Raw genomic sequence first — 24,498 nt, forward strand, 5'->3', positions numbered from 1 at the left:
TCACCTCAAGCTAAACTTAGAAAAGGTGGGTGGCTGGAGGAATGATCAATGTTTCTAGTATAGCAATTTTATTTTTTCACAAAAAAGGAAGCTGAAGAAAAAGGCCAAAATCAAACTGGAAGAAAATGTGACAATGCTTCTTTTTATGGTATAAATCAAATATGCCCACTAACTATTTAAGGAACCAGATTAATCTGATAGCCCACTTGAAGCCCCTAACTTTGGAGTACATAAATAGCTTCGTCTGAAAACTAACTTCTAGATACATGAAAAAAAGCTATTATGCCAAATTAATTCAATCTAACTAATTAGAGAGCAGGAAGTTCCTTCAATTATTTTATGTGCTGTCTGAAAAACATACTTGAATATGAGTGCAGATTTCATTAATTGCAGTTCATTATTTTCCAGATTAGTTACTAAACTTGTATCAGAAGGTCAAAGACAGCAATTTTGTCAGCTGCCACCTCCTTCAGTAAAGTGTCTCTGCATTTCTGGAGCTCAGACAGAAATTGATTACAAACTGAAACAACAATCACACACACACACCAGAGGAAGGGTGATTTTCTTAAGACAACAAAACTACATATGAGCCTTTACCTCAGCATTTCCAAAAATAAGCTCTCTTTTCCTTTTTTAGGTCTTCAGATTGTACTGCCACTATATACAAAAACAATTCCATTAATCTTTACAAATCCATTACATCTGTAGAGTTGTGGTATCACACCAAGAAAATAAGTTTGTGAATCTGAGAACTTGATGATTCCAAAGTGCCAAGTTAACAAACATCAATCTTTTCATTGCGGCTTGAGTATGTCTAAGTGTATGGCAGAGGAAATTATATGCATTTTGTCTACAAATGTCAGGGTTGCTCGTCACAATTTTAGGCTTCCTTCTGACTGAGCAATGAAAACAGGAGATACCACTGGTGGGAAGGGAAGAACCCATTCTCTCACTTAAAAAGCTCCAGAGAATATACAGATAATCCTACATTGTTAAGGTCTCAGAGCCCTGAGAGAAGTGAGAAGAATGCCACTATTTTTTTTCTAGGAGGAATCCTCTGCTTTGTAAATTCTTTTCCTTATTTCCAGTTTAAATTTTTCTTTGTTGATTTTCATCCCATCTCTCTTAGCTAGGGCATTCTCAAACAACCCATCAGTCCCTTTGGTGTTTATGCCTCTTGTAAAGTCAGTTTCTTTAAGTCATTGTTTGGCCAAGCTATAAGCAGCTCTTTTAATCCTTTCTCATAAATCATGTTTTGATGTTTTCTCCGCTGAAATCATTCCAATTTGTCAATGTATTTCTAGTACTGATATGCCCAATAGGAAATGCAGAATCTTAAGTGCAGATATGATTCTGTCTCAGTTTATTGGAAGCTCTGACTTTGTTTCAGGAAGATATTTTTGTTTAGATTATCAAAAATGAATTGTTACCAAAAGAGAATGAGGAAATGATTTTAAACTGTGTCATCACACAAGGGTGGGCAGAAAGGGATAAAAAAGATGGAGAATTAAAGGTTCTAAAGAAGGCAAAAGGGACAGTTGTTATACATTAATGCAATGCCTCAAGCAACCTTCCCCAACAAAATTATTTTATCCTTCTCCCCTTAAATATTATTCCAAAACTTCCTTTGCTACTCAACTTTCCAATAGTTCTCTCAACCTACTTTGTTTTTCAGCAGATGCCCTTGCCTATTATTTAACTGAAAAAAGAAGGTCATTTGTGAAGATTTTCTGTTTGTCCCCTACTCCTCACCTCAAAACCCCTTCACTCGTCTTTATTTCTGTCTATGAGAAGAAGACCCTTTCTTCTTAAAAAGGATAATGCTTCTCTGGTGCCCTTAACCCCATCCCTTCCTATTCCCTTGAAGAGTCTGGCCCATTGATCATCCCTCTACCCTCTTCTTCATCTTCCTTATATCTTCTCTCTCTCTCTCTCTCTCTCTCTCTCTCTCTCTCTCTCTCTCTCTCTCTCTCTCTCTCTCTCTCTCTCTCTCTCTCTCTCTCATTTCAGAGCTGGAAGGGACTTCAGTGTCTACCTACTTCAAACCATACTCTGAAAGGAATCTGCACTACCACACAGCCTCCTCCTGAAGGCCACCAATGAGGAGGCACGCATTACCTGTGCTGGATAGCACTAATGATTAGAAAGCTCTTTCTAACATTTAGCAACTTTCACATATGGCTCCATAGCTTCCCTCTACGGGACCAAAAGACCAGGAACCTAATTCCTTCTCAGGAAAATTATTCAGATATTTGGAGACATTATCTTGACCCCCTTAAGCCGTCTATTCTCTACATCTGAACTGGGACTGTGGCCATAGGAAAGGACAGAACTATGCCATAATCAATAGGGCCTGCTCCTCCCCCAAGTCACCATCCCTTCTACCAGTCACCCAGATTTATAACACCCATGTTGTACTTGACTCTTCTTTCCTTCCCCAATCCAAGTGTGTTCAACCAGTTGCTGAGTCTTGTCAATCCTTCCTCCATAGGTCTTACATCTGCCCCCTTTCTTCGGCCAGCATCCCACTAAAGACTTCCTAACTAATCTTCCTGTTTTCAATCTCTCCCATCTCTAATCCTTCTCCTGCCAAAACAACCTTCCTATGTCAAAGATCTGTCATTCCTTCATCAAGATTGCTGGCTCCCTATTATCTATACACACATATGACATATATTTTGCATTTGAGGACATCTAGTCACAAACTACAAATTCCAACTAAATTGGATTGCTACCTATTACTTAAACTTAATATTCTATTCCCCACCTCCCAGCAACAGCACAAATCTGAGACCCAGGCCAAGAATCCATTATGTCCTCATCTGTACCTCTCAAATGAATTTAATTAGCATTCGTTAGGCACCTATTGGATGTCATTCAATAACTACACTAGGTACTAAAGACAAAAATGAAACAAACCATATCCTCAAAGAGATTACATACTATTGGGGGGGAGAAGAAAGACACAAGATGCACACAGATAAATAAATGAAGGAAGACAGGGGCACTAAGAAGAAGCTATGGAAAGAGAGGGGGAACTTCTGACATGGGTAATAAAGACATGGAAGTGAGAGTAAGAGTAAGTATAAAAAAACAGCAGCAAGTAAGTGATATGGCCTGGAATGTAGAAAGTGACAGCAGACAAGAAACGCTGATCAGCTCGAGGATGAGAAGTTTGTCGCTTATCCTGTAGACACACATATCATTGAAGCTGGTTGAACAAGGTAAGGACAGGTCCCACCTGTGTTGCAGAGACATAGATCTGGGAGTTCTGGAGAAAGGATTAGAGAGGGAGAGACTGGAGTGAGAGAACAACTGAGCCGGAGAAAAGAGAAGCGGAGAAGGCTGGACTTAACAACTGATGAGATAACGGGCGAATAAAAAAAGTGAAGAGGGTTCAACCATCTCTGAATCCCTGGTATAAATCCTATGTGGTCACAATGGATGACTTCTTGTAGTTTCTTTGACAGAATTTTGTTTAAGATTTCTGAGTCAAAGTTCATGAATGACACTGGCCTACAGTTTTCTTTCTTTGTCCTATCTTTCCCTAGATTAGGCATTAGGACTATATCTGTCTCACAGAAGGATTCTGGTAATATGTTTTCTTTCTTAATTTTTGAGAATAATTTGTGAAACAGGGGTACAAACTGTTCTTTAAATATCTGATAGAACTCTTTTGGATTCATCAGGACCAGCCTTTCTTCCCTTTTACATAGAGATCCCTTTTCTGAGACTGGATTGAAGATCTCTATTTGGTCTTCTGATATTCTGGGTATTTCATATTTTTGAAGACGTTCCTCTGTTTCTTTTGAGCTCTCAGTTTGTTGGCAAAAACAAGTGCGTGACATATTTCTAATTATTCTGATTCTGCTATGATTTCAGGTTCACTTTCTACTTTATTCATCTGATTTTGTGCTCTTTTTCTCATCAAATTAGATAAGGGTTTATCAATTTTATTAGCCTTTCCAAAAGACTAGCCCCTAGTTTTACTTATCGTTTCTACGGGACTTATTTTTGGTGTTTCCACTTTATCTGTTTCCCCTCTAATTTTTAATTATCTCTCTTTTGTTCTCATTTTAGGCTTGCTTGTTGGCTGGCCTTCTAATTTTTAAGATGCACTTTCAGTTCATTAATCTTCCTTATTTTTTCTATTTTCCTAATGTATGTTTATAAGGATATGATATCTCCCTGAAGACTGCTTTGGTTGTTTTCCAGAAATTCTGATGATGGTATTTCATAGTTACAATTTTCTTTTACATTGTTACTATTTCTGTATTTTGTTCTTTGATCCATGCATGACATATTTCACCATTAAGTCTCCATTTGGATCTGCAGTCCTTGAACCAATTGCTACTTTTATTGCGTTACGGTTTGTAAAGGATACATTAACTATTTCTGTCTTTCTACAGTTGTTTGCAGTATCTCTGTACCCTGTTACAAGGTCAGTTTTTGTAAGTTTCATGTGGTGCTGAGGAATACATATTCTTCTGCTGTCTCATTTAGAAGATGCCTTAAATCTTCTTGATTCTAGTTTCTCTAGCTATTTGTTAAGAAACCTATTTTCCCTTTTGTTTAACTTTATGTTAGATTTATCCAGAACAGAGAGAGGGATACTGAAGTCTTCTGTCATTGTGTTACTGTCTCTGTATTCTTATAATTTACGTAACATTTCCTTTTTGAAGTTAGACACTAAAGCACTTGTTTATTACTGATACTGGTCTACTGTTTAAGGCTCCTTTGATCTGAATACAGTTTTCTTTTTTATCTCTTTTATATTTTTTAAATGTTGCTTTTGCTTTGTCAGATAGCATGATTGCAACTACTACTCTTTCGGATTCACTTGCTGCATGGAATTGGTTCAACATTAGGGAAACAATCAACATAATTAATCATATTAAAAATCAAAATATCCTGAACCACAAGATCATCTCAATAGATTCAGGAAAAGCCTTGGACTAAATACAACACTCTTTAATGCTAAAAACCCTACAACAGACAGGAAAAGAGGGACATTTTAAAAAATCATTTAAAAAATCTATTTAAAACCAAAAGCAAATATCATATGCAATGTGATGATTATACTAGGAACCTTCTCCACTAAATATAGGAGTAGAACAAATCTCTGCTCTCCCCATTACTACTTGACATAATTCTAGAAATGCTGACTCTAAAAAGAAAGTTCCCATGTGCTCTAAATACTGTAGCTGCACTTTTTGAGACAGCTCAGAATTGCAAACAAAGTAAAAGTCCATCAGCTGGGTAATGGCTAAACAAATTGTGGTACATAAATGTAACGAAAGACTACTGTGTTCTAAGAAATGATGTGTGTGATGAATACAGAATAGTATGGAATGATCTACATGAATTTGTACAGAGTGAAGTAAGCAGAGCCAAGAGAACAATATACATGGTTCCTACAACAATACAAAGAACAACACATCAAAAAATCAAAAGTAAATGTAACAAAACTATAAAAACCAAGCAGGACTTGAATGGATATGAAAGGACATCCCCAATGAAATCACCCCTTCATGGAGGTGGGAGGTTCACAGGTGTTAGTTACATAAAACACTTGTTTCTGGACTTTTTCTAGGTATTGATCAGTTTTGCTAATTCTTTTCCTCTTTAAAAAAAAATACTATTTGTTATATGGGATGGCTCTCTGGGAGTGGGAGGGATACCTGGCATAATTATGATGTAAGAGACAGAAAATACTGATAAAAACTTATAGATTGTGGCAAGGGGTCAGGACTCTTGCCTCCCACACTTCTGGGCTTCTCTGATTAGTCATGCAAATTGATATGGGCACTGTGATTATAGGCTTAAAGAAACTATATTAGAATTAAAAAGAAAATAGAGAAATTAAAACTGAATTAAACTATGACAATAGTTCATAGGATATATGCGTGCTTTGAAAATATGGGTAAAATTAGTGAGCACTATGGACTAATAGTGCTTTTTGAAAATTCATATTGATTTCATTAAATATTTCTCAATTACATGTAAAATAAATTTTAACATAATTCCTTAAAATTTTGAGTTCCAGTTTCTCTCCCTTCCTCTCCTCCCCCCACTTGAGAAGGCAAGCAATTTGATATCAATCATAGATGTGAAGTTATGTGATGTATATTTCCATTTTAGCCATGTTGCAAAAGAAAATACAAACAAAATAATTAAAATAAAGAGATTAAAGAAAAGTATGCTTTAATCAGACTAGTAACTCTTAAAGACAATTCAATTTTTTTGAATGAGATATTAGAGGAACATGGAAGATGTAGTATATCTAAATTTCAGAGAGGCATCTTGATATCTCTGCTGGATGAGAAGGAAAAACATAGGCTGGTATGTACTGTGCTATGAAAGAGATTAATTCAGTTCCACAAACATTTAAGAACTGTCCATAATGTACAAAGAGGCACAGGAATACTAAGGCAAAAAAATGAAATCACCTCTGTTCTCAAGGGACTTACATTTTAGAAGAATAGATAAAATATATAAAAAAGTAAGTAAATACAAAGAGCATGTACAAAATTATATAATTTCGAGAGGGAGAGAGTAGAAATGAATGGGGCCTGAGGGGGCTGTGTGTCTCCAGAAAGGAGGCAAACTGGACATGCCCCTTGGAAATGTGCTTAGGGGCCACCAGGTATTCTAAGGGTATGGGTGAGAGAAAAGAGTATTTATTGTGATGGTGCCACTGGATGTCTTTGTGGCTGGTTAAACATTCAGACCAAAACAGTTAATCACTCCAAGTCAAGCTGATGGATCACAGGATCCTCTGTCTTGGCTCTATATCATTTAACATTTTAACAATGACTTGTATGAAGATATGAGGGAGAAAGGAAGGGAATGAGCATTTAGTAAGCACTATGTTTCAGGCACTGTGTGCTAAGCGCTTTACAAATATTATCGCATTGGATCATAAACGGCATACACTAATCAAGTCAGGTGGGGCACATAATTAACATGCTAGATAAGGTCTTCATTCAAAAATGTCAATATTATGGAACAATGGGTTAACTTAACAGGGATAAATGTAAATCCTTCTCAAGTTAAAAGAATAAAATTCAGAACATAAGATTGGGAAAATCTGGTTGGAGAGCAGTTCATGTTTTTTGAAAAATGGGGATTTGGGTCTCCATAGTTTGATAAAAATTAATTCATCTTGGGCTAGATTAACGTAAATATAGTTTTCAAATTACAAAATCACACATTTAGAGCTAGAAAGACCCCCAGAGATTATCATATCAAAACAGATTATTTTACAAATTAAGAAATAGGCCCACAGAGGCTAAGTGACTTGCTCAAGATCACACAGGTAATAAGAGATAAAAAAAAAATTTTTTTTAATGTATTAAGCACCTACTATGTACCAGATACTGTGCTAAGCACCAGGCATACAAAAGGAAGCAAAAAACAGCCCTCAAGAACCTCACAGTCTAATGGGGTAGACAATAAGCAAATAAATATATGCAAATTATATACAAGATAAACAGGAAATAATTAACAGAGGAAAGGCACTAAAATTAAGAGGGATTGGGAAAGGCTTTTTGTAAAAGATGGGATTTTAGTTGAGACTTCAAGGAAGTCAGGAAAATGAGTAGGAAGAGTTGAGGACAAACAGGATTTGAACTCAGGTACTCTAACTCTCTCAAACTCTCTCAACTCCTGGATGATCGGCCCACACTTGGATCTCTGTTTCCCTTTAGGACCTCCATACTCTAAGAGGGCCATTGATAAGTGAGAGATCATTCAGGATGGCAAGAAATCTTGCCCTGTACATGATGAAGAGTTGAAAGAAGAGATTTTGAACTTGGAGAAGAGAAGACTTGGGGAAACAAGAAAGCTACTTCCCAACAGCAGAACAGCTATCAAAATCTGACTGCTTCCCATAAGTCCTTGTTGATATTTAGTGCAGTGCTTGAAACAGAAAGGTACTTCATACTTGCTGCTTTGATTTGTGCAAGAGGAAAATGTGGGCTGGTACACACTGTGGTACGAACTGACTTAATCCAATTCAACGAATATGTAACGAATGTCTATAATATATGATCACAAGGTTGTAATTACCCTGTAAAGCTCTCAGAGACAGAACTAGGACCAACGAGTAAAAATTACAAGGGAGATTTTAAGAATTTCTAGCAATCAGTGCTAGCTATTAATGGAATGAGTTGCTGTGAAAAGTAATGAATTTTCCTTCATAGAGGATACACGACCCCATATCAAAAATGATGCAGAAAGTATTCCTCTTGGAGGACTTCTTCTCAGGTAATTCCTCAGCCAAGCTGAAGTGAACTGCTTGTACTTGTGTTGGACTACACTGCATAGGAGAAAAGCAGAGAAACTAGGAGAAAGGCTGAGATTGAAAGACAAGAATTCTAATGGAAATATCTCCCTGCTTTTTACTAAGGGGGGGGGGGGGGCAACAAAAATTATCTCAAGACTGTAACAGGATGGGCTAATTCTGTTAGTTTAAGAGTTGCCATAGTGCAGTTGTCTGAGATATACTCGTACTATGGCACAAGATTATGGAGGGAGGGAGGGGGAGAGAGAGAGAGAGAGAGAAAGAAAACAAAGGTAATTTCCATGTGAATCTCATTCTACCCCAGTGAAGTTTGCTGCAGTCGAGTTCCACAGAACCAGAGGCAGGCTGCAGGTTGTTTTATTCCCATTACTGGAAATTGCATTAAAGTTAAATAAAGAACTGAATTTTCAGTGATGAAGTAGAAATGCAAAAGGAAAACTAAGAACAAATACACTGTGAGCTTGGTTTTTATAATTCTTTTGGTATTAACAAAAAGGCTAACAATTTTTTAAAAAAACCCAAAACTGATATAGGCTCTACATATACATTCATATTAAACATATTTTCACATTAGTCAAAGAAGAATTAGAACCAATGGCAGGAATCACAAGAAAGAAGACACAAAACAAAACAACAAAAGAAGACAGAGCAAATAGTCTGCCTTCCCTCTGCATTCAGACTCCAAAGTTCTTTCTCTGGATGTGGGTAGTATGTACATGTAGAACCTATGTCAGATTGTGCCCCATCTTGGGGAGGGAGAGGGGGAGAAGACTTAAAGCTCAAAATCTTACAGAAGTGAATGTTGAAAACTAAAAATAAATCAATTTTTAAAAGAAACCAAAACTCAAAAGGTATTTAAATAATAGGGGTAAAGGAGGGCCTTCTCCATGGAATCCACATTTATGCTGATTTATACATTTAACTATTTTCCTCTTTTTCTAGCTTATTACTAAAGATTCTTTAATAAAATGAGTTTTCCACATAATTACCTGATTACCTTTGAAGTTAAATAAAAAGCTTTTTTCTTTTTTCCCTTTTCATTTCTTTAGTTGTGTTTAAACCTAAGAAGCAAGGCTTAGAAGGGCAGCTGGGTGACCCAGTGTAGAGAGTTCCAAGCATGGAGTCAGGAAGATTCATCTTCCTGAGTCTAAATCTGGCCTCAGATACTTACTAGCTCTGTGACCCTGGGCAAGTCACTTGACCTTATTTGCCCCAGTTTCCTCATCTTCAAAATGAACCGGAGAAGGAAATGGCAAACCACATCAGTATCTTTGCCAAGAAAACCCCAAATGAGGTCACAAAGAGTTTTTTGCAACTAAAAAACAACTGAACAACAACAAAGGCTCATAAATGTTTACTCATGTGAAAGGAGTTTCTTTAAATCACTTCAGCACGGCCTCTCCTTAAACTGTGCCTTGGGCAGGCAGAATGGGCAAATTACAAAGTTCTGTCTTAATTCCTAAATTTTTTTATACAGTCTAGGGAATATCTAATCACAGAATGCCAAAATAGCAAAAATATAGATAATTCATGCTAGACAGTAAATGGTTTGACTTGTTCCATCCTCAGAGTTCAAGTAGATTGTTTACTATTTAAAGTCTATTATCCAGATTCGATGATTTTTAAAAATTGTGTCTATGACTTTCAACTCAGATTATTCTACTTTGAAAAAAATAGCAGCTAATCTGTACAGAAAAGGTTAATATAGGAAGTAGAGAGCCAACAGAGAAAACAGAAAATGTGAGTTTTCACTTTCCCCTAGTGTATAAATCCCCTCCCATGTATTCACTAAATTACCAAAGACATGGTTTCAATTCAGCAAGCAATTTAAGCATTATGGGCTTAGTACTGTTTAGGGTGTGTTTTCAACTACTCTAAAATATGGGGAGTGTCTACTTTTTCTATCCAATATGCCAGAACATCCTTTGGTAGGAAATGCTGAACAGGAAAAAAAAAATCACAAATGAAAATTGTGATGGCTTAAAACAACACATCCAAACCCATCGGCTGGCCCAATGCCTTGGAGAATGAATTACAATCACCAACAAGTTTTCTTTAAACTGGCAGCTCACCTGCAATTCTGCAACTCTAATAATTAGAGAATGTGAAGAAGGTGGTGTCAAAGGAACTATTTCAACAACTGAACTTGCACTGTCTGTGTTTTTTGAATGACTATAAATAAATCCTCATTTATCATTTTCTGCTGAGTTCTCACCTATGTAAGGTTAGAAATTGCATTTCCAACAGGGCCCCATCAACCTCTTTTGGACGCAAGAAGTTTCCTGACTGATTAGAAAAGCCTTTTCATCTAAAAAACCAAATCTTCCTTTTCTCCAACACATCCAAAGGATGGTGACATCCCTTGGTTGGCTAGACTGAAGTCAGAATAATTAGGATAGCCAGGTTTTTAGAAGAAGCAAATGAAACAGGTGCCCATCTGCAATAGTTTAAATCAAAGGACAAGTAATTGGGAGGTGGAGGGGAATGGGACGGACGGGACCACAGGACAACATAAAGATTGAGGGGAAGAGTGGTGGTGGGATCAGGTTGTTTGATATGAGGAATGAAATCAAGAATTAAAAATAGAATTACATTTTCCACTTGGCAATACGCAAACAACACTAAGTGCACTTCATAAATTCTACTATTGTTGCTCTAAGTGATATTACCATAAATCACATTAGTAGCACACTTGGCATTTTTTAAAAGCAAAAAGGATTGAGAGTATCAATAAGTTTAAACAGCTCTCTTATCTCTGAAGAGAGTGGATGGAAAATGATCACAGGCTTTCACTGTGACTAAAAGCCCAGCTCTAACTCCCCCAACCTTCCCCGTCCCCATCCCTCTAACTGAAGCACCAGAAACAGAAGCCAGCCAACAAGACATTAGAGAAATGCTCATTGTTACACGCTGGGTTTGTTTTATTTATTTATTTTTTACCTGCTGTGCAAGAGGAGATGGCTGTCTGCCCTTTTTCTCATCTCGGACAGGAAAGAGGGACTTAAGCAGCTTTGGCATCTGTGGCACAAAGGATTTTACTGGATTCAAGTAGGAGGCTGCTAAGCCACCAAGTCCTGTCAACAATATTAAAAAGGGAAAAAAATGATAAAACAAAACCAATTGCACAAGCATTTTGTCTCCACAAGATTTTGCCAAATACCATTTGCGATTGGTCTAATAATATAACCTCAGAAAGGTTATCACTAAAAGATGATTTTGGGGAAAAAAACCAGTACAATATGTATGACACAATCTTATTTTCAAATGCCATAGTGTTCCCTTTTCCTTGGCAGAGACTGTCTAGATACTCTCAACACACCCTAATTCCTGATGTTTCTAAGATACCCCAAGGGGTCCCCCTCTGATATGTGTGTCTCTAAAACTGAGCAAATGTTATTCTAGTCCAAAAAGAAGGGTTTTGTTCCCTTTCAAATAATAGGATTTCTATGGTGCTTGTAAGGTATATTTGCTTCTGCTATACGTTCTGTGGCAGGTTCATTTACACTTTAAACAAAGAGATGTTCTTTCCTCATTTGTGAGTAATGACATGCACCTTCAATGGTTTTTCAAGAGTGAATAGGATTGTTCTGAGTCATCCACATACTAGCACATGATATTTCTGATGCTTGGGGAGTTGGGTACATTCTACGGCTACTAAAAAGTGGTTGGTATATGCACATATGTGTGTAACTATCTCACTCAAACACACAAGATCTGACATTTTTTCCCACTGCTATTTGAAAGAGAAAAATCAGTTTATCAATTCATGGAAAAACAGGGACTGAAAGTCTCAAAGAACCCTCAAACCCATGTAAACCACTTTGTCCTCTATTTCTCTTTCATTTATTAAGTATCTCTTAACCCAAAAGCACACAAATCAGGACATCCAAGACTATGGAAAGGCTATATTTCTCAGTTCTCCTAGCTGCTACTTATATCTAGTTCCATCTACCACGTAAGCCAAATAACTGAGGCCTAGATGACACACTCAAGACTACACAACTAGTTCATGATGGGAGACAATAATCAATGGGAAGGCAGTTATTCAGTCTCCGATCTTCATGCAGCCAACTTTTTAAAAGTTTTCTTCAATTACTTTCTTTCATAAAACATATCCTCTGGTGGTCCCTTTCTATGCCTTTATGATTCTCATTTTTCTTGAAATTTCAGGGCAGGGCCATAAAACATGTCCTTCATTGTAAATCAACATCATAAAGGTGCTTCTTTTATATAAAAATATGTATGTATATCCCTACATCACTAGCAGAATTAATTTAAACAGAAGACTACCAATATTTCTGAATTAATGTTAAAATATAACTATAAACTAAAAAAGATAAAATATACAACTAGGCCTGATCTTCACGAAAGGATAAAATTTACCATGTTTTGTATCTCTATATAACGACAGACAAAAGTAAATGAACATAAATTGAATAAGAGCTAGATGAAGTAGTAGAAATAATTAGACTACAGAGGTAACTGAACTAAAACCAAACTAAAAAAGACTATCCTGGTTTCTTGGGAAATCCTTGTCCTTGGGCTTTAACAAGAGTAGGGTCAACATAGACTTTCTAACTGTAGGAATGGAGCCAACGCAGATCTCCTTGTGGTGTTCACACGGCACTTTATTTTGCACCTAATAAAGTAATCATGCAATATTATTCTTACATTTAAGTATAAATTTGAACTCCCCTGACAGACGGCAAACTCTATGAGGGCAAGAACCCTAATCTAAATTTGTATATAATGACAATAAGCTAATATTTCTGCTTTCAATATCAAGTTCAGGACTCTGTAAAGAGTAAGCGTTTTTAAAAAAAAATAAAGGCTTCCTGAAGGAAGGGAAGGAGGGAGACAGGAAGGAGAAGAGAGAGTGAGAAAGGGACAAACTAACCAGCACCATCTAACTACCTGGATGGCAGTCCATGATCCAAGCCATCCTTGAGCACAGTGATCAAGAAAAATGGCACTCACCTGGTTCAGGGGAATGGTTATCCTGGGGACAACGAGAAAGAGAAGGACGAGCTGGAGTCATCCCTCTGGAATGTTCTGATTGAGAAACATCTTGTTGACTTTCCCACCGACCCTAAGAAGGAGAAAAAGCATAATTTTTTTCAAAGGTTCTATATGCATAGATAAAACTGAGTATGTAAAACACTACCAAAGAACTAAAATAAAAATCCTTGGCCCCACACCACCCAAAAACCTGATAATCATTTTTTTAAACCCAACTCTTTGACTCAATTTATATTATTTTAGAGAATATCATTACATATGTAATGATGAAAGTATTTCATGTTTATTTTACAGCTACAGTTTGCAATAAATTCTTCATTTTTTTGTTGTTTGCCGTACAACTTTCTAACAAGCTGTGCAGAGAAATGCCCTTCTTTTGTGAAAGGAGGAAATCTACCACAGCCGAGAGGCAGAGCTGGCCTCCAAGGAAGGAACACAAGAGTTTAAGTCTTCTGCCTCATACTGGCTGTAGGACTGTGGGCAGGTCACTTAACTTCTCAGTGCCACCAGCAGCCCTCTAAGACTAAGTGGTAGAGCAGGCTGTCATCTGCAGTGGCAGCATCCTACACTGAGGACATCAGAATCTCATCTAACAAAGAAAAACTAAATACAATCTCCTCTACAACTGCCACCGCCCAGACAAACTCTTCCCTATTCCTTTGGCATCATGGACCTTGCTGAGGCCACGTCTGCTTGTTTGCTCAGATGCCACCGGACTTCCTCTTCTCTCTTCTTTATTCTACATCCAAAATCGGACCCTAGGACTAGTGGAGCCTCCATTATTGCTAGATTTTTTTTAAAAATTCTTTTCAGTGATAAAATTATATTTTCAAATATCTACTCTTCTTCCTGTTCCTCTACACAGCCTTCACTCACACTACTTTTAAGAGTGTGGGGGCTACTGTCACAAATTTAAACAGCTGGAAAAGTACTGCAGAATGAAAAAGATCTGGAGGCAATAGATTAAGGAACCTTTCTTTTTATTCCACAATAAAAAGTAAATAATAATCACAAATTGTGAATTAACAGATTTATGAATTAGTCATATCAAATGTACTGTTAGTAGCATTTTAGAAATTTTTCTAAAAGGATCTTATGAGCTGAAGGGATCTGAGGTCATACGGTAGAATACCTTTATTTTAGATATGGTTCAGTAGAAACAGCATTAGACTCAGGGCAGTTAGCTTGGAGTCTACTTCAAGTGTCTCCTTCAGTGGTAAGAATTGATGAGAAATCATTACAAGATAGAGTATGATTCCAGGCAAGCTGAATAGATTATGGTACTGTCTTAAACAATGCTGCTGATGAAAAAGCACTGCTAATTCTCACAATACCCTTAGGTAAGAACAGATGTATTTGATAAGTAAACAGAAGATGATCTAAAAAAATTCACAAGTCAATACCGAAGCTGTAGGAAAAAGAATCTCAAAAAGTCACTCCTAGAATACATAGCTCTTCCAAATTCATTTTTCACTGTTTCATGGCATCACATTTTTGTTTCAATTGGCATTTCATGGCTGCATAAGCACATCAATAAATGTGGAATTCTCGAACTACTAATGGACTCAGAAGCAACTGCACAGTGCCCCCAAAGGGTAAGAAGTGAAAAGCTTCTTGAAGCTCTGACACCTGGACTGAAAACCTATCTGCTCTTAGTTGTGACTCAAGTGCTGATCTTAAAATCATTATGCTCTAAGTGATGTGGGTTCCGTTTACTTCAGAGAATGCCACATTTCCCTATGCACTTTCTAAGGAATGCATTCAGGGCTTAATATAGGTATGCAAGTAGCAAGTACAGAGAAGAAATATAATACTCCAGTGGACCAACGGAAAAAAAACATACACAAAAATAACTTAGCTATAGCTATGAAATACAGATTAAACATTTATTTTCTACCTAAACAAGAAATCTGAATCACAAAAGTCCCTGGAAAAGAACTAGATTGCCAAAGGACCTCGAAGGGCCATGTTATCAATTCTCTCCGACAATAATCTGCCCAGCCTAGACAACGCTTGACACGACAGGCCTCGTGAACAAGTGAGCCACTGGTGAGTGCTCTCGCTTACCTGGCCATGACTCATGCCTCTCCCTCAATTCTTCTTTCTCACCCCACACTTCAGGTCCTTCATCCTCAAGAATCTACCAACTATAACAATTAACTCCTGTTTTTCACAAAATATTTGTATTCTTTTATGACATGGGAATGGTTTAGACCATACATTCTTTTCAAAAAATATCTTTCACTTTTTTCCAATTATATGCAAAAATAATTTTTCTGACATTTTTTTAAATTTTGAGTTCCAAATCCTCTCCCTTGCTCCTTCTTCCCTCCCTGCCCCTGGAACAGTAAGCAATTTGAGACAGATTATACATGTGAACTCAGGCAAAACACTACTTCCATATTAGTCATATTGTGAAAGAAAACACAGACCAAAAAACAAATACCCCCCCCCCCAAAACCAAACCCTACCAAAAAAACAGTAAAAAAAAGTATCCTGCGATCAGCATTCAGACCCCACAAATTATTTCTCTGGAGGTGGAGAGTCCTGTAGAATTGTCTTGGATCTTTGGATTGCTCAGAATTTCTACATCATTCACAGCTGATCATAAAACTACTACTACTTTGTATGATGTTCTAGATCGGGTGTTTTTAACACAGAACCACATACCCTCCACACAGGGTCCGCAGATAGATTTCTTTTCACTAATCTTTGATTTCCTTTGACATCTTATGTGTTATATTTTATGCATTTAACAACATGAATCTGAGGAATCTACAGGCTTCAGTAGCCTGCTGCAGGGGTCCATGACACAAAAAAGGTCTAAAGAAAAGAGCAAGAAACTGAGAGTCTGGAAACGGAAGTTCGAGTCTTGAGAGACTCATGACCTGTGTGGCCTAGAGGTACTTAGGTGGTGGTACAGTGGCTAGAAAAACTTGGACTCGGATCCTGCCTCAGACACTTACTAGCCTTGTGACCATGAGCAAGTCATTTAACCTCAGTTTCCTCAACCATAAAATAGGGATAAAAACCTACTTTACAGGATTGTTGTGAGGATCAAACCAGATAGTATTCATAAAGTGCTCAGCACAATGCATAGCACATGGCAGGTATAAATATAATATAACATAACTTAATATAATATATATAATACAATATAAATGCTTATTCCTTTTTCTTCCTTCCCCTTCAGTTTCCTAAACTGAAAAATGTTAACAATGTGTTGGAACTGAAGAGTATTTTATAGTTTATAAAATCCTTTATATCCATCATTTAATTTGATCCTCACAATGGTCTGATAACACTGGCCAAGTATCATATGCCCACAATACAGACTGAGGGCCAGAAGGGTTAAGTGACTTGCCCAAGGTCATCCGATTGGTTAGGAGCAGAGCTTGGATAAGAACACATGCTTCTTGAATCCCATATTATTGTTCTTTAGGACCTTTTTTATTTGAGGACTTATTATAATGTGTGGGTTAATCCAAATATTTCAAGTGTGGATTTACAAGAAAGTTTATTAGTCACAAGGAACAGAAAGCTATGCAAAAAGGAGCTCAAAAATATCTGGTTTCTTCATCCTTCCATGGGCAATTGTGTGTGTGTGTGTGTGTGTGTGTGTGTGTGTGTGTGTGTGTGTGTGTGTGTGTGTGAGTTTGTACATACACCACAACTATTTATATACCATGAATACCAAACCCTCATCAGAGAAATTTCATACAGAGTTGGTTTCCCCCCCATTCGACTATATCCCTTCTTATTCTAAATGCATTAATTTTGCCTGTGCAGAAAATTTTCATTTTTCAGACAATCAGTTATCCTTTTGTAATTGCCTCTATCTCTTATTTGGTTAAGAAGAAATTTTGCCCCCTACCCCCAACTCTGGTAATTTGTTTTCCACTTTATCAGACCCTGAGTTGTTGGGCTCATTGTTTGTCATTATCCTTTGTCTAATCTGTTGCACTGACCTCTCTATTTTTTAACTAATATTAGATGGTTTTGGATAAACCAATTCAACTTGAGATAAACTACATGAAGTCTGGACGTAGTAGCACTTTATAAGCAGCCATATAACCCACCCCCCAACCTGACTACCAAATATCTTAGGAATGATTAGGATCTTAGATCTAGCAATGGAAGGGTTTTCTTCAAAAGGATTCTCCATGACAGTCTCACACCAAATACCTCTGAGATGGAGTTCTTCAGCACCTTCCCACCAATCTGTTTGTCTTTCCAACGACTCTGCACAACATCTCACGTGGCTCCCCTCCTCTCCATAGCCTCCAAGTTCTTATCTCTAACTTGGAATATTACAATAGCTTCTCCACTATCCCCAAACTTCCCCTTTCTCCTGCCTTCAGTCTTTCACACCCCTGCACCAAGTCACCAATCAGTCTTTCATGAACTTGTTCCAAAGAATTCAATGGACTCCTATTTCCCATAAGATAGAATAAAAGCCCCTATACCTGATGCCAGGCCTAAAAATCCCAGGAACTTACCAGAATTCGACTTTTAACCTGAGCATCCTCAATACTCCACAGCTCTGAAAGTGCTTTGAGAGCAGTAGAATCATACACATCTGTTAATCTAGCACAGAGATCATCACTGAAAAGCTCCATCCTCCCCTCCCCCCCAGCCAAGAACCATGTCTAGTTTCTTTATAAACTCCCTCACCTACTCAACACTCTGCACCCTCCCCTGCACAGTGAGTATCTTGCATACTTCACCAGTTGCTCAAGGAATATTTGTTGAATTACAAGTTCCTAGAACATTATCACCACAGCTAGGGAAATGGAATTTAAGTCAACAAGTTATACAAGACATACAGGTAATAAGTGCCTAAATTTGAATACTTAGGGAACCCATTAACTCTGAAATGCTCCATGGTAGCATAGGTCATGCTACTATGAATCACACTTTGATTTACACACTTTAATGTTATATTAATGTGGCTTTTTTACATTTATATCTAATTATTTGTCTGGGAAACTACAGTTTTGTGTTTTCTGAGTTACTTCAGACAAATGATTGAATGCTAAGGTCAATGGTCGTCTGAGCCTCCCAAGGGAAAAAAAGATTCACACTTGGTATATATGCAGTGTCAAGCTGATACAAGGTTGTTTCTAAGACATCTCACTTAATTTTGGAATAGATTTATTTTTATATCCTAGATTTTTCCTTCTTGGCTGGCAGCTGACACTGTGTCCCTTAGGAAGGAAACTAAATAGCTGATTTAGAGTCCACACCATGGCTGCTTGGTGTATAATCATCCAGTGACGAATAGTACAGGTATCACCTTTTCTGCAAGGCACATTCAAGGCTCCACTAACTTCACAGCTCATTTTTCCCAGTTGGCAGCACCCTACCCACCCCCCACCCATACCCCAATAATGTTACTAGCAGACCCTGAATAAGAACAATAGCTCTTAATTTCTCATCTCTCCAAACCTTTCAAAAGGGAATATTGAAAAAGAAATATATAGAGTTCTGATAATCCAAATATATCTGTAACCCTGCTCATAATGACAAATGAAAGAATGTTTTCATTTCTGTCAGTCTACCCTAACAATCCTCTTAACCTTGAGGAAGTAGACATGCCAACAGTGTACAGCAGTTATCATGCAAGAATGGGGGTGCTTTCATCTCTCAAATGTCTTTGGAATAGGACAGAATTTTGTTTCAAAGGGAAGGATAACAAAAAATGGAATGATGAACAGCACTCACTAACTTGACATCAAAGAGATGGTTCTTTACCTCTACACAACAGTTTCAGGTCTCCAGAAACATTATGCTGAATAAGCTAATAATTTTTTTTCACCTCACCCTTCCTTGTTCATAACCCCAAGTGTTTGAAGTGAAGCCCCTCTATTCAGAGTCTAGTCATACACATTTCACATTACCCCCAGAAAACGATTCCCTTTTTTTTTTTTTTGTCTTTTTTTTTTCTTTTTATTTAGCTTTTAACATTCATTTTCACAAAATTTTGGGTTACAAATTTTTCCCCTTTTCTCCCCTCCCCCCCCAAACGCCAAGCATTCTAATTGCCCCTATGACCAATCTGCTCTCTCTTCTATCATCCCTCTCTGCCCTTGTCTCTGTCTTCTCTTTTGTCCTGTAGGGCCAGATAGCTTTCTATACCCCTTTACCTGTATTTCTTATTTCCTAGTGGTAAGAACATTACAGTTGATCTTAACACTTTGAGTTCCAACTTCTTTAGCTCCCTCCCTCTCCACCCCTTCCCTTTGGAAGGCAAGCAATTCAATATGGGCCAAATCTGTGTAGTTTTGCAAATGACTTCTATAATAGTTGTGTTGTATAGGACTAACAATATTTCCCTCCATCCTATCCTGTCCCCCATTACTTCTATTCTCTTTTGATCCTATCCCTCCCCATGAGTGTTGACCTCAAATTGCACTCTCCTCCCCATGCCCTCCCTTCTATCATCCCCCCCCACTCTGCTTATCCTCCTATCCTCCACTTTCCTGTATTGTAAGATAAGTTTTCATACCAAGATGAGTAGGCATTTTATTCTTTCCTTTAGTGGAATGTGATGAGAGTAGACTTCATGTTTTTCTCTCACCTCCCCTCTTTATCCCTCCACTAATGAGTCTTTTGCTTGCCTCTTTTATGAGAGATAATTTGCCCCATTCAATTCTCCCTTTCTCCTCCCAATATCTTTCTCTCTCACTGCTTGATTTCATTTTTTTTTTAAGATATGATCCCATCCTCTTCAATTCACTCTGTGCACTCTGTCTCTATGTGTGTGTGCGTGTGTGCATGTGTGTGTGTGTAATCCCACCCAGTACCCAGATACTGAAATGTTTCAAGAGTTACAAATATTGTCTTTCCATGTAGGAATGTAAACAGTTCAACTTTAGTAAGTCCCTTATGACTTCTCTTTGCTGTTCACCTTTTCATGGTTCTCTTCATTCTTGTGTTTGGAAGTCAAATTTTCTTTTCAGCTCTGGTCTTTTCATCAAGAATGCTTGAAAATCCTCTATTTCATTGAAAGACCAATTTTTCCCCTGAAGTATTATACTCAGTTTTGCTGGGTAGGTGATTCTTGGTTTTAGTCCTAGTTCCTTTGACTTCTGGAATATCCTATTCCATGCCCTTCGATCCCTTAATGTAGAAGCTGCTAGATCTTGTGTTATCCTGATTGTATTTCCACAATACTTGAATTGTTTCTTTCTAGCTGCTTGCAATATTTTCTCTTTCACCTGGGAGTTCTGGAATTTGGCCACAATGTTCCTAGGAGTTTCTCTTTTTGGATCTCTTTCATGCGGTGTTCTGTGGATTCCTTGAATATTTATTTTGCCCTCTGGTTCTAGAGTCTCAGGGCAGTTTTCCTTGATAATTTCATGAAAGATGATGTCTAGGCTCTTTTTCTGATCATGGCTTTCAGGTAGGCCCATAATTTTTAAATTGTCTCTCCTGGCTCTATTTTCCAGGTCAGTTGTTTTTCCAATGAGATATTTCACATTATCTTCCATTTTTTCATTCTTTTGGTTTTGTTTTGTGATTTCTTGGTTTCTCATAAAGTCATTAGCCTCCATCTGTTCCATTCTAATTTTGAAAGAACTATTTTCTTCAGTGAGCTTTTGAATCTCCTTTTCCATTTGGCTAATTCTGCTTTTGAAAGCATTCTTCTCCTCATTGGCTTTTTGAACCTCTTTTGCCAATTGAGTTAGGCTAGTTTTCAAGGTGTTATTTTCTTCAACATTTTTTTGGGTCTCCTTTAGCAGTGAGCTGATTTGCTGTTCATGCTTTGACTTCATGTCTCTCATTTCTCTTCCCAGCTTTTCCTCCACCTCTCTAACTTGATTTTCAAATTTCTTTTTGAGCTCTTCCATGGCCTGTGCCCATTGAGTGGGCTGGGACACAGAAGCCTTGATTTCTGTGTCTTTGCCTGATGGTAAGCATTGTTCTTCCTCATCAGAAAGGAAGGGAGGAAATGCCTGTTCACCAAGAAAGTAACCTTCTATAGTCTTATTTCTTTTCCCTTTTCTGGGCATTTTCCCAGCCAGTGACTTGACCTCTGAATATTTTCCTCACACCCACCTCACCTCCTGATCCTCCCAGCCAGTGTTTGGGGTCTGAGATTCAAATACTGCTTCCAGCCTCAGGGCTTTGGGCGGGGGCAGGGCTGCTATTCAGTGTGAGATTAAATTCAGATGCTCAGGTGAGGGCAGGGCTGCCTCTCAGTCTCAGTTCCCTCAGGGAGTTTATGCACAGACCTTCAACAATGGATCCAGGCTCCTGCCTGCTTGGGGAGCCCTGGTCTGCCGCTGCCCCTCAGCTTCTGTCTCCCGAGGGGGCCCGAGCCATGGGGGCACCCCACTCCCCTCTCGACCCGCCAAAGGGACTCTCTCACAGACCCCCGTCACCTGTGGGTGGAGGTACTTGTGCGGCCGCTGGAGATCCCGTCCCTGAAGCCCGCTCGGATCTTTTCCTCTCTGTGCTGCGGCCGGGCTGTACTCAGCTCCCAGTCCCGGCGCCCAGTCCGCGGCACGAAGGACCTTTTACGAGAGGTTTGCAGGTCTCTCCGGAACAGAAATCTCCCTCGCTCCAATGTTCTGTGGCCTCTGGGTGCAGAATTCGCCGTGAGTTACTTCTTTGTAGTTGTTCTATGGGTTGTGGGTTCGGAGCTATGTGTATGTGCGTCTTTCTACTACGCCATCTTGGCTCCGCCCCCCACGATTCCCTTTTTAACCACATCACATACTATGCTGTCAATTCGATGCCACAGACAGTAAGTGCCTACTATGGGCAAGGTGGTGCACTAAGTGCTAACAGAGACACAAAGACATGATCTCTGCTCTCTAGGAGTTTACAATGCTAAGACATACACTAGAATTAAAGAATTATTTAAACTCAGAATCTCATGGTTGGAAAGTACATCAGAGGTAGCAGTATGCAGGTAAATGTTTGGCAATCACCTCTCCGAAGAAGAGGAAAAATGTGCATGTGACACACTTGCTTTAATAAGCATGATTAACATTTTCTCTCTCACTTTCTTAAGTCTAGACAATCAACAGTATCAGACAATAAACTAAGCCTTGATTCATAGCCTTTCCTGGTTTCTCAAGGTGTAAACACTATCACCAGGCAGTGTGAGCTGGCTTGAGCATACTCCTGCTCAAAGGTCATTTACTCCAACTCACAGAGTCTGATTTATAACATACCTACAAAAGCTGAACTTTTCCAGTAACATGAACTCGCACCATTCTCTGTCAACCTAATCCTTGTTAGGAAATATTTCCTTACATCAAACCTAAAATTTGTTTTGTTTTGCTTTTTTGCAAGCCCCTCCCCCTCTTTCCCAGTTTTGCCACATATAGCTCTGCACAAATATGTACAATGCAAACTACTTAGAAGACTGCTTAGAGATCCACTGAAATATTCTAAGTGAGAGATGAAAAGCCCTAGACTAAGATGGTGCTAGCAAGAATGAAAATGTAAGAATAAACTGAAGAGAGTCCAGAGGCTAGAACAGGGGTGGGGAACCTGTGGCTTCAAGGACACATGTGGCCTTCTAGGTCCTTGGGTGTGGCCTTTTGACTGAGTTCAAGTTTCACAGAACAAATCCTTTTATGAAGGGGATTTGTTCTGTGAAGTTTGGATTCAGTCAAAGGGCCATACTTGAGGACCTAGAGGACCACATGTGGTCTCAAGGCTGCAGGTTCCCACCCCTGGTCTAAAGCTTAAGAAACCTCCATCAAGTGGGAATCAGTGCTGACAGTTTTACCTAAGCATTTGCTGTCCTACAGGAATGTCTTGTTGACCTAGCAGACTGGTTACTATGGAGGTAGAGAAGGAAATCTTAAAGCCTTTTAACTCTGAAGCTGTACTCTTTTCATTAGGCTTAGTAAAGCAGATTTTATTGCATTTTATGATTTGTGAGTGCTTTGTTGGATTTTGACCCTCAGCTTTAATGACTGGATTAGCCTTGGGTCAGGCCTAACCCAAAATGAGAAAAAAATGCTAACTGAAGCATTCCTGGGTGACATTTTCCTGCAGTTTCAGGAAAGTGGTGGTTGTGGAAGCTAGATTGAGAGGAACTAAAGAGAGAGTGAGTGGGGATGAAGAACTATTCATTCTAGATGTGGACCAAAGTAGAGAATCCCATGTCTTGAAACAGTCGTGGGACTGAGCAAAGGCATGCTCGTAGTTTCTAAAGGATGGCTGAGACCTCAGAACAAGAGAGGGAAGAAGGGAAGAGGGGGAGGAGGGATACTGAAGACCATGAGAGGGAAGGGATGACTGAAGTCAAAATATAAGAGATAGGAGGAAAACCTTTTAAGAGAAAAAAACAACCCTAAGGGAGTAAAATTATTTTTCTATTTTGTGGGGACCAGTGCAACAAAGAAACTGCTTACCTGTCCCCTTCATAATTGATCCATTCCTTCTTCCAGTCACACCTATGTGGGGCTGTCTTTTATGTATGCCATTTATCATATACAGTCATTATTGCTAACAACATGACTACAAAAAAACACAACCTACTTACCCATGAGTCCTTCCATCGCCCTTTGGCTCAATTTCATTTTTAGTTTTTATACAATATGAATCCTGGTTCCAGGATCCATAATCAAAGAGGAGAATACTGATGCCAGCTGAAGCCAATGAGAAAATATGGATGTTAAAAAGACTGAGCAACATGTACCTTGGAGCCACAGAAACCACGGAGTAATTTACTAAATGTGATTTAATCTGATCTCCTCCTAGACAACTCTGATCTCAGATCAGTCCATACGCAGGACATGGACTAATTGGGCTGAAAATACAGAGAAGCTGTTGTTTTTGCTTTTTGCGGGGGAAGGGAACAGAGCTGGAGGATATCAAATCAAATGACCTTGATATCAGTAAAGCAAGAGTTAAAGCAATCTGCTAGATTTTTTAAAAGGCTAGATAGTGAAAAAGGTTTTCAATAGCCTCTTGTGAAGTTTGCCCTTAGTGGCCTTCCTTTTCTATTGCTAAGGTTTCAAAAAAAAAAAAAAGAAAAAGAAAAATCTCAGTTAAAAATTCCTTTATTTGACAAACATGGAAAATGAACAGCTTCACACAGGATCGGCTTTTTTTTGCCTCTCTGTGCTTGGCTAATCTCATTCAGTTTTCAAAGTGAAAGACCACCATTTTATGCCTACTACCCTAATCTGAAATCTAGGCTCTGA

The 24,498-nt window shown here is 38.4% G+C and overlaps 1 protein-coding gene across 1 annotated transcript in view; it reads right to left on the bottom strand.

Annotated features, from left to right (window-relative positions):
- Positions 1 to 24,498, bottom strand: part of KIF13B (kinesin family member 13B) — a 241,569-nt gene that overhangs the window by 14,627 nt on the left and 202,444 nt on the right. Inside the window, exons 36-37 of the mRNA XM_072634812.1 lie at positions 13,283 to 13,394; positions 11,246 to 11,379 (exon numbers count right to left, since the gene is read on the bottom strand). Coding sequence (XP_072490913.1) covers positions 11,246 to 11,379; positions 13,283 to 13,394 — 246 coding nt within the window. The remainder of the gene's footprint in view (positions 1 to 11,245; positions 11,380 to 13,282; positions 13,395 to 24,498) is intronic.

Source organism: Notamacropus eugenii, chromosome 1 (assembly GCF_028372415.1).
Source record: "Notamacropus eugenii isolate mMacEug1 chromosome 1, mMacEug1.pri_v2, whole genome shotgun sequence".
NCBI classification, from domain to species: Eukaryota; Metazoa; Chordata; class Mammalia; order Diprotodontia; family Macropodidae; genus Notamacropus; species Notamacropus eugenii.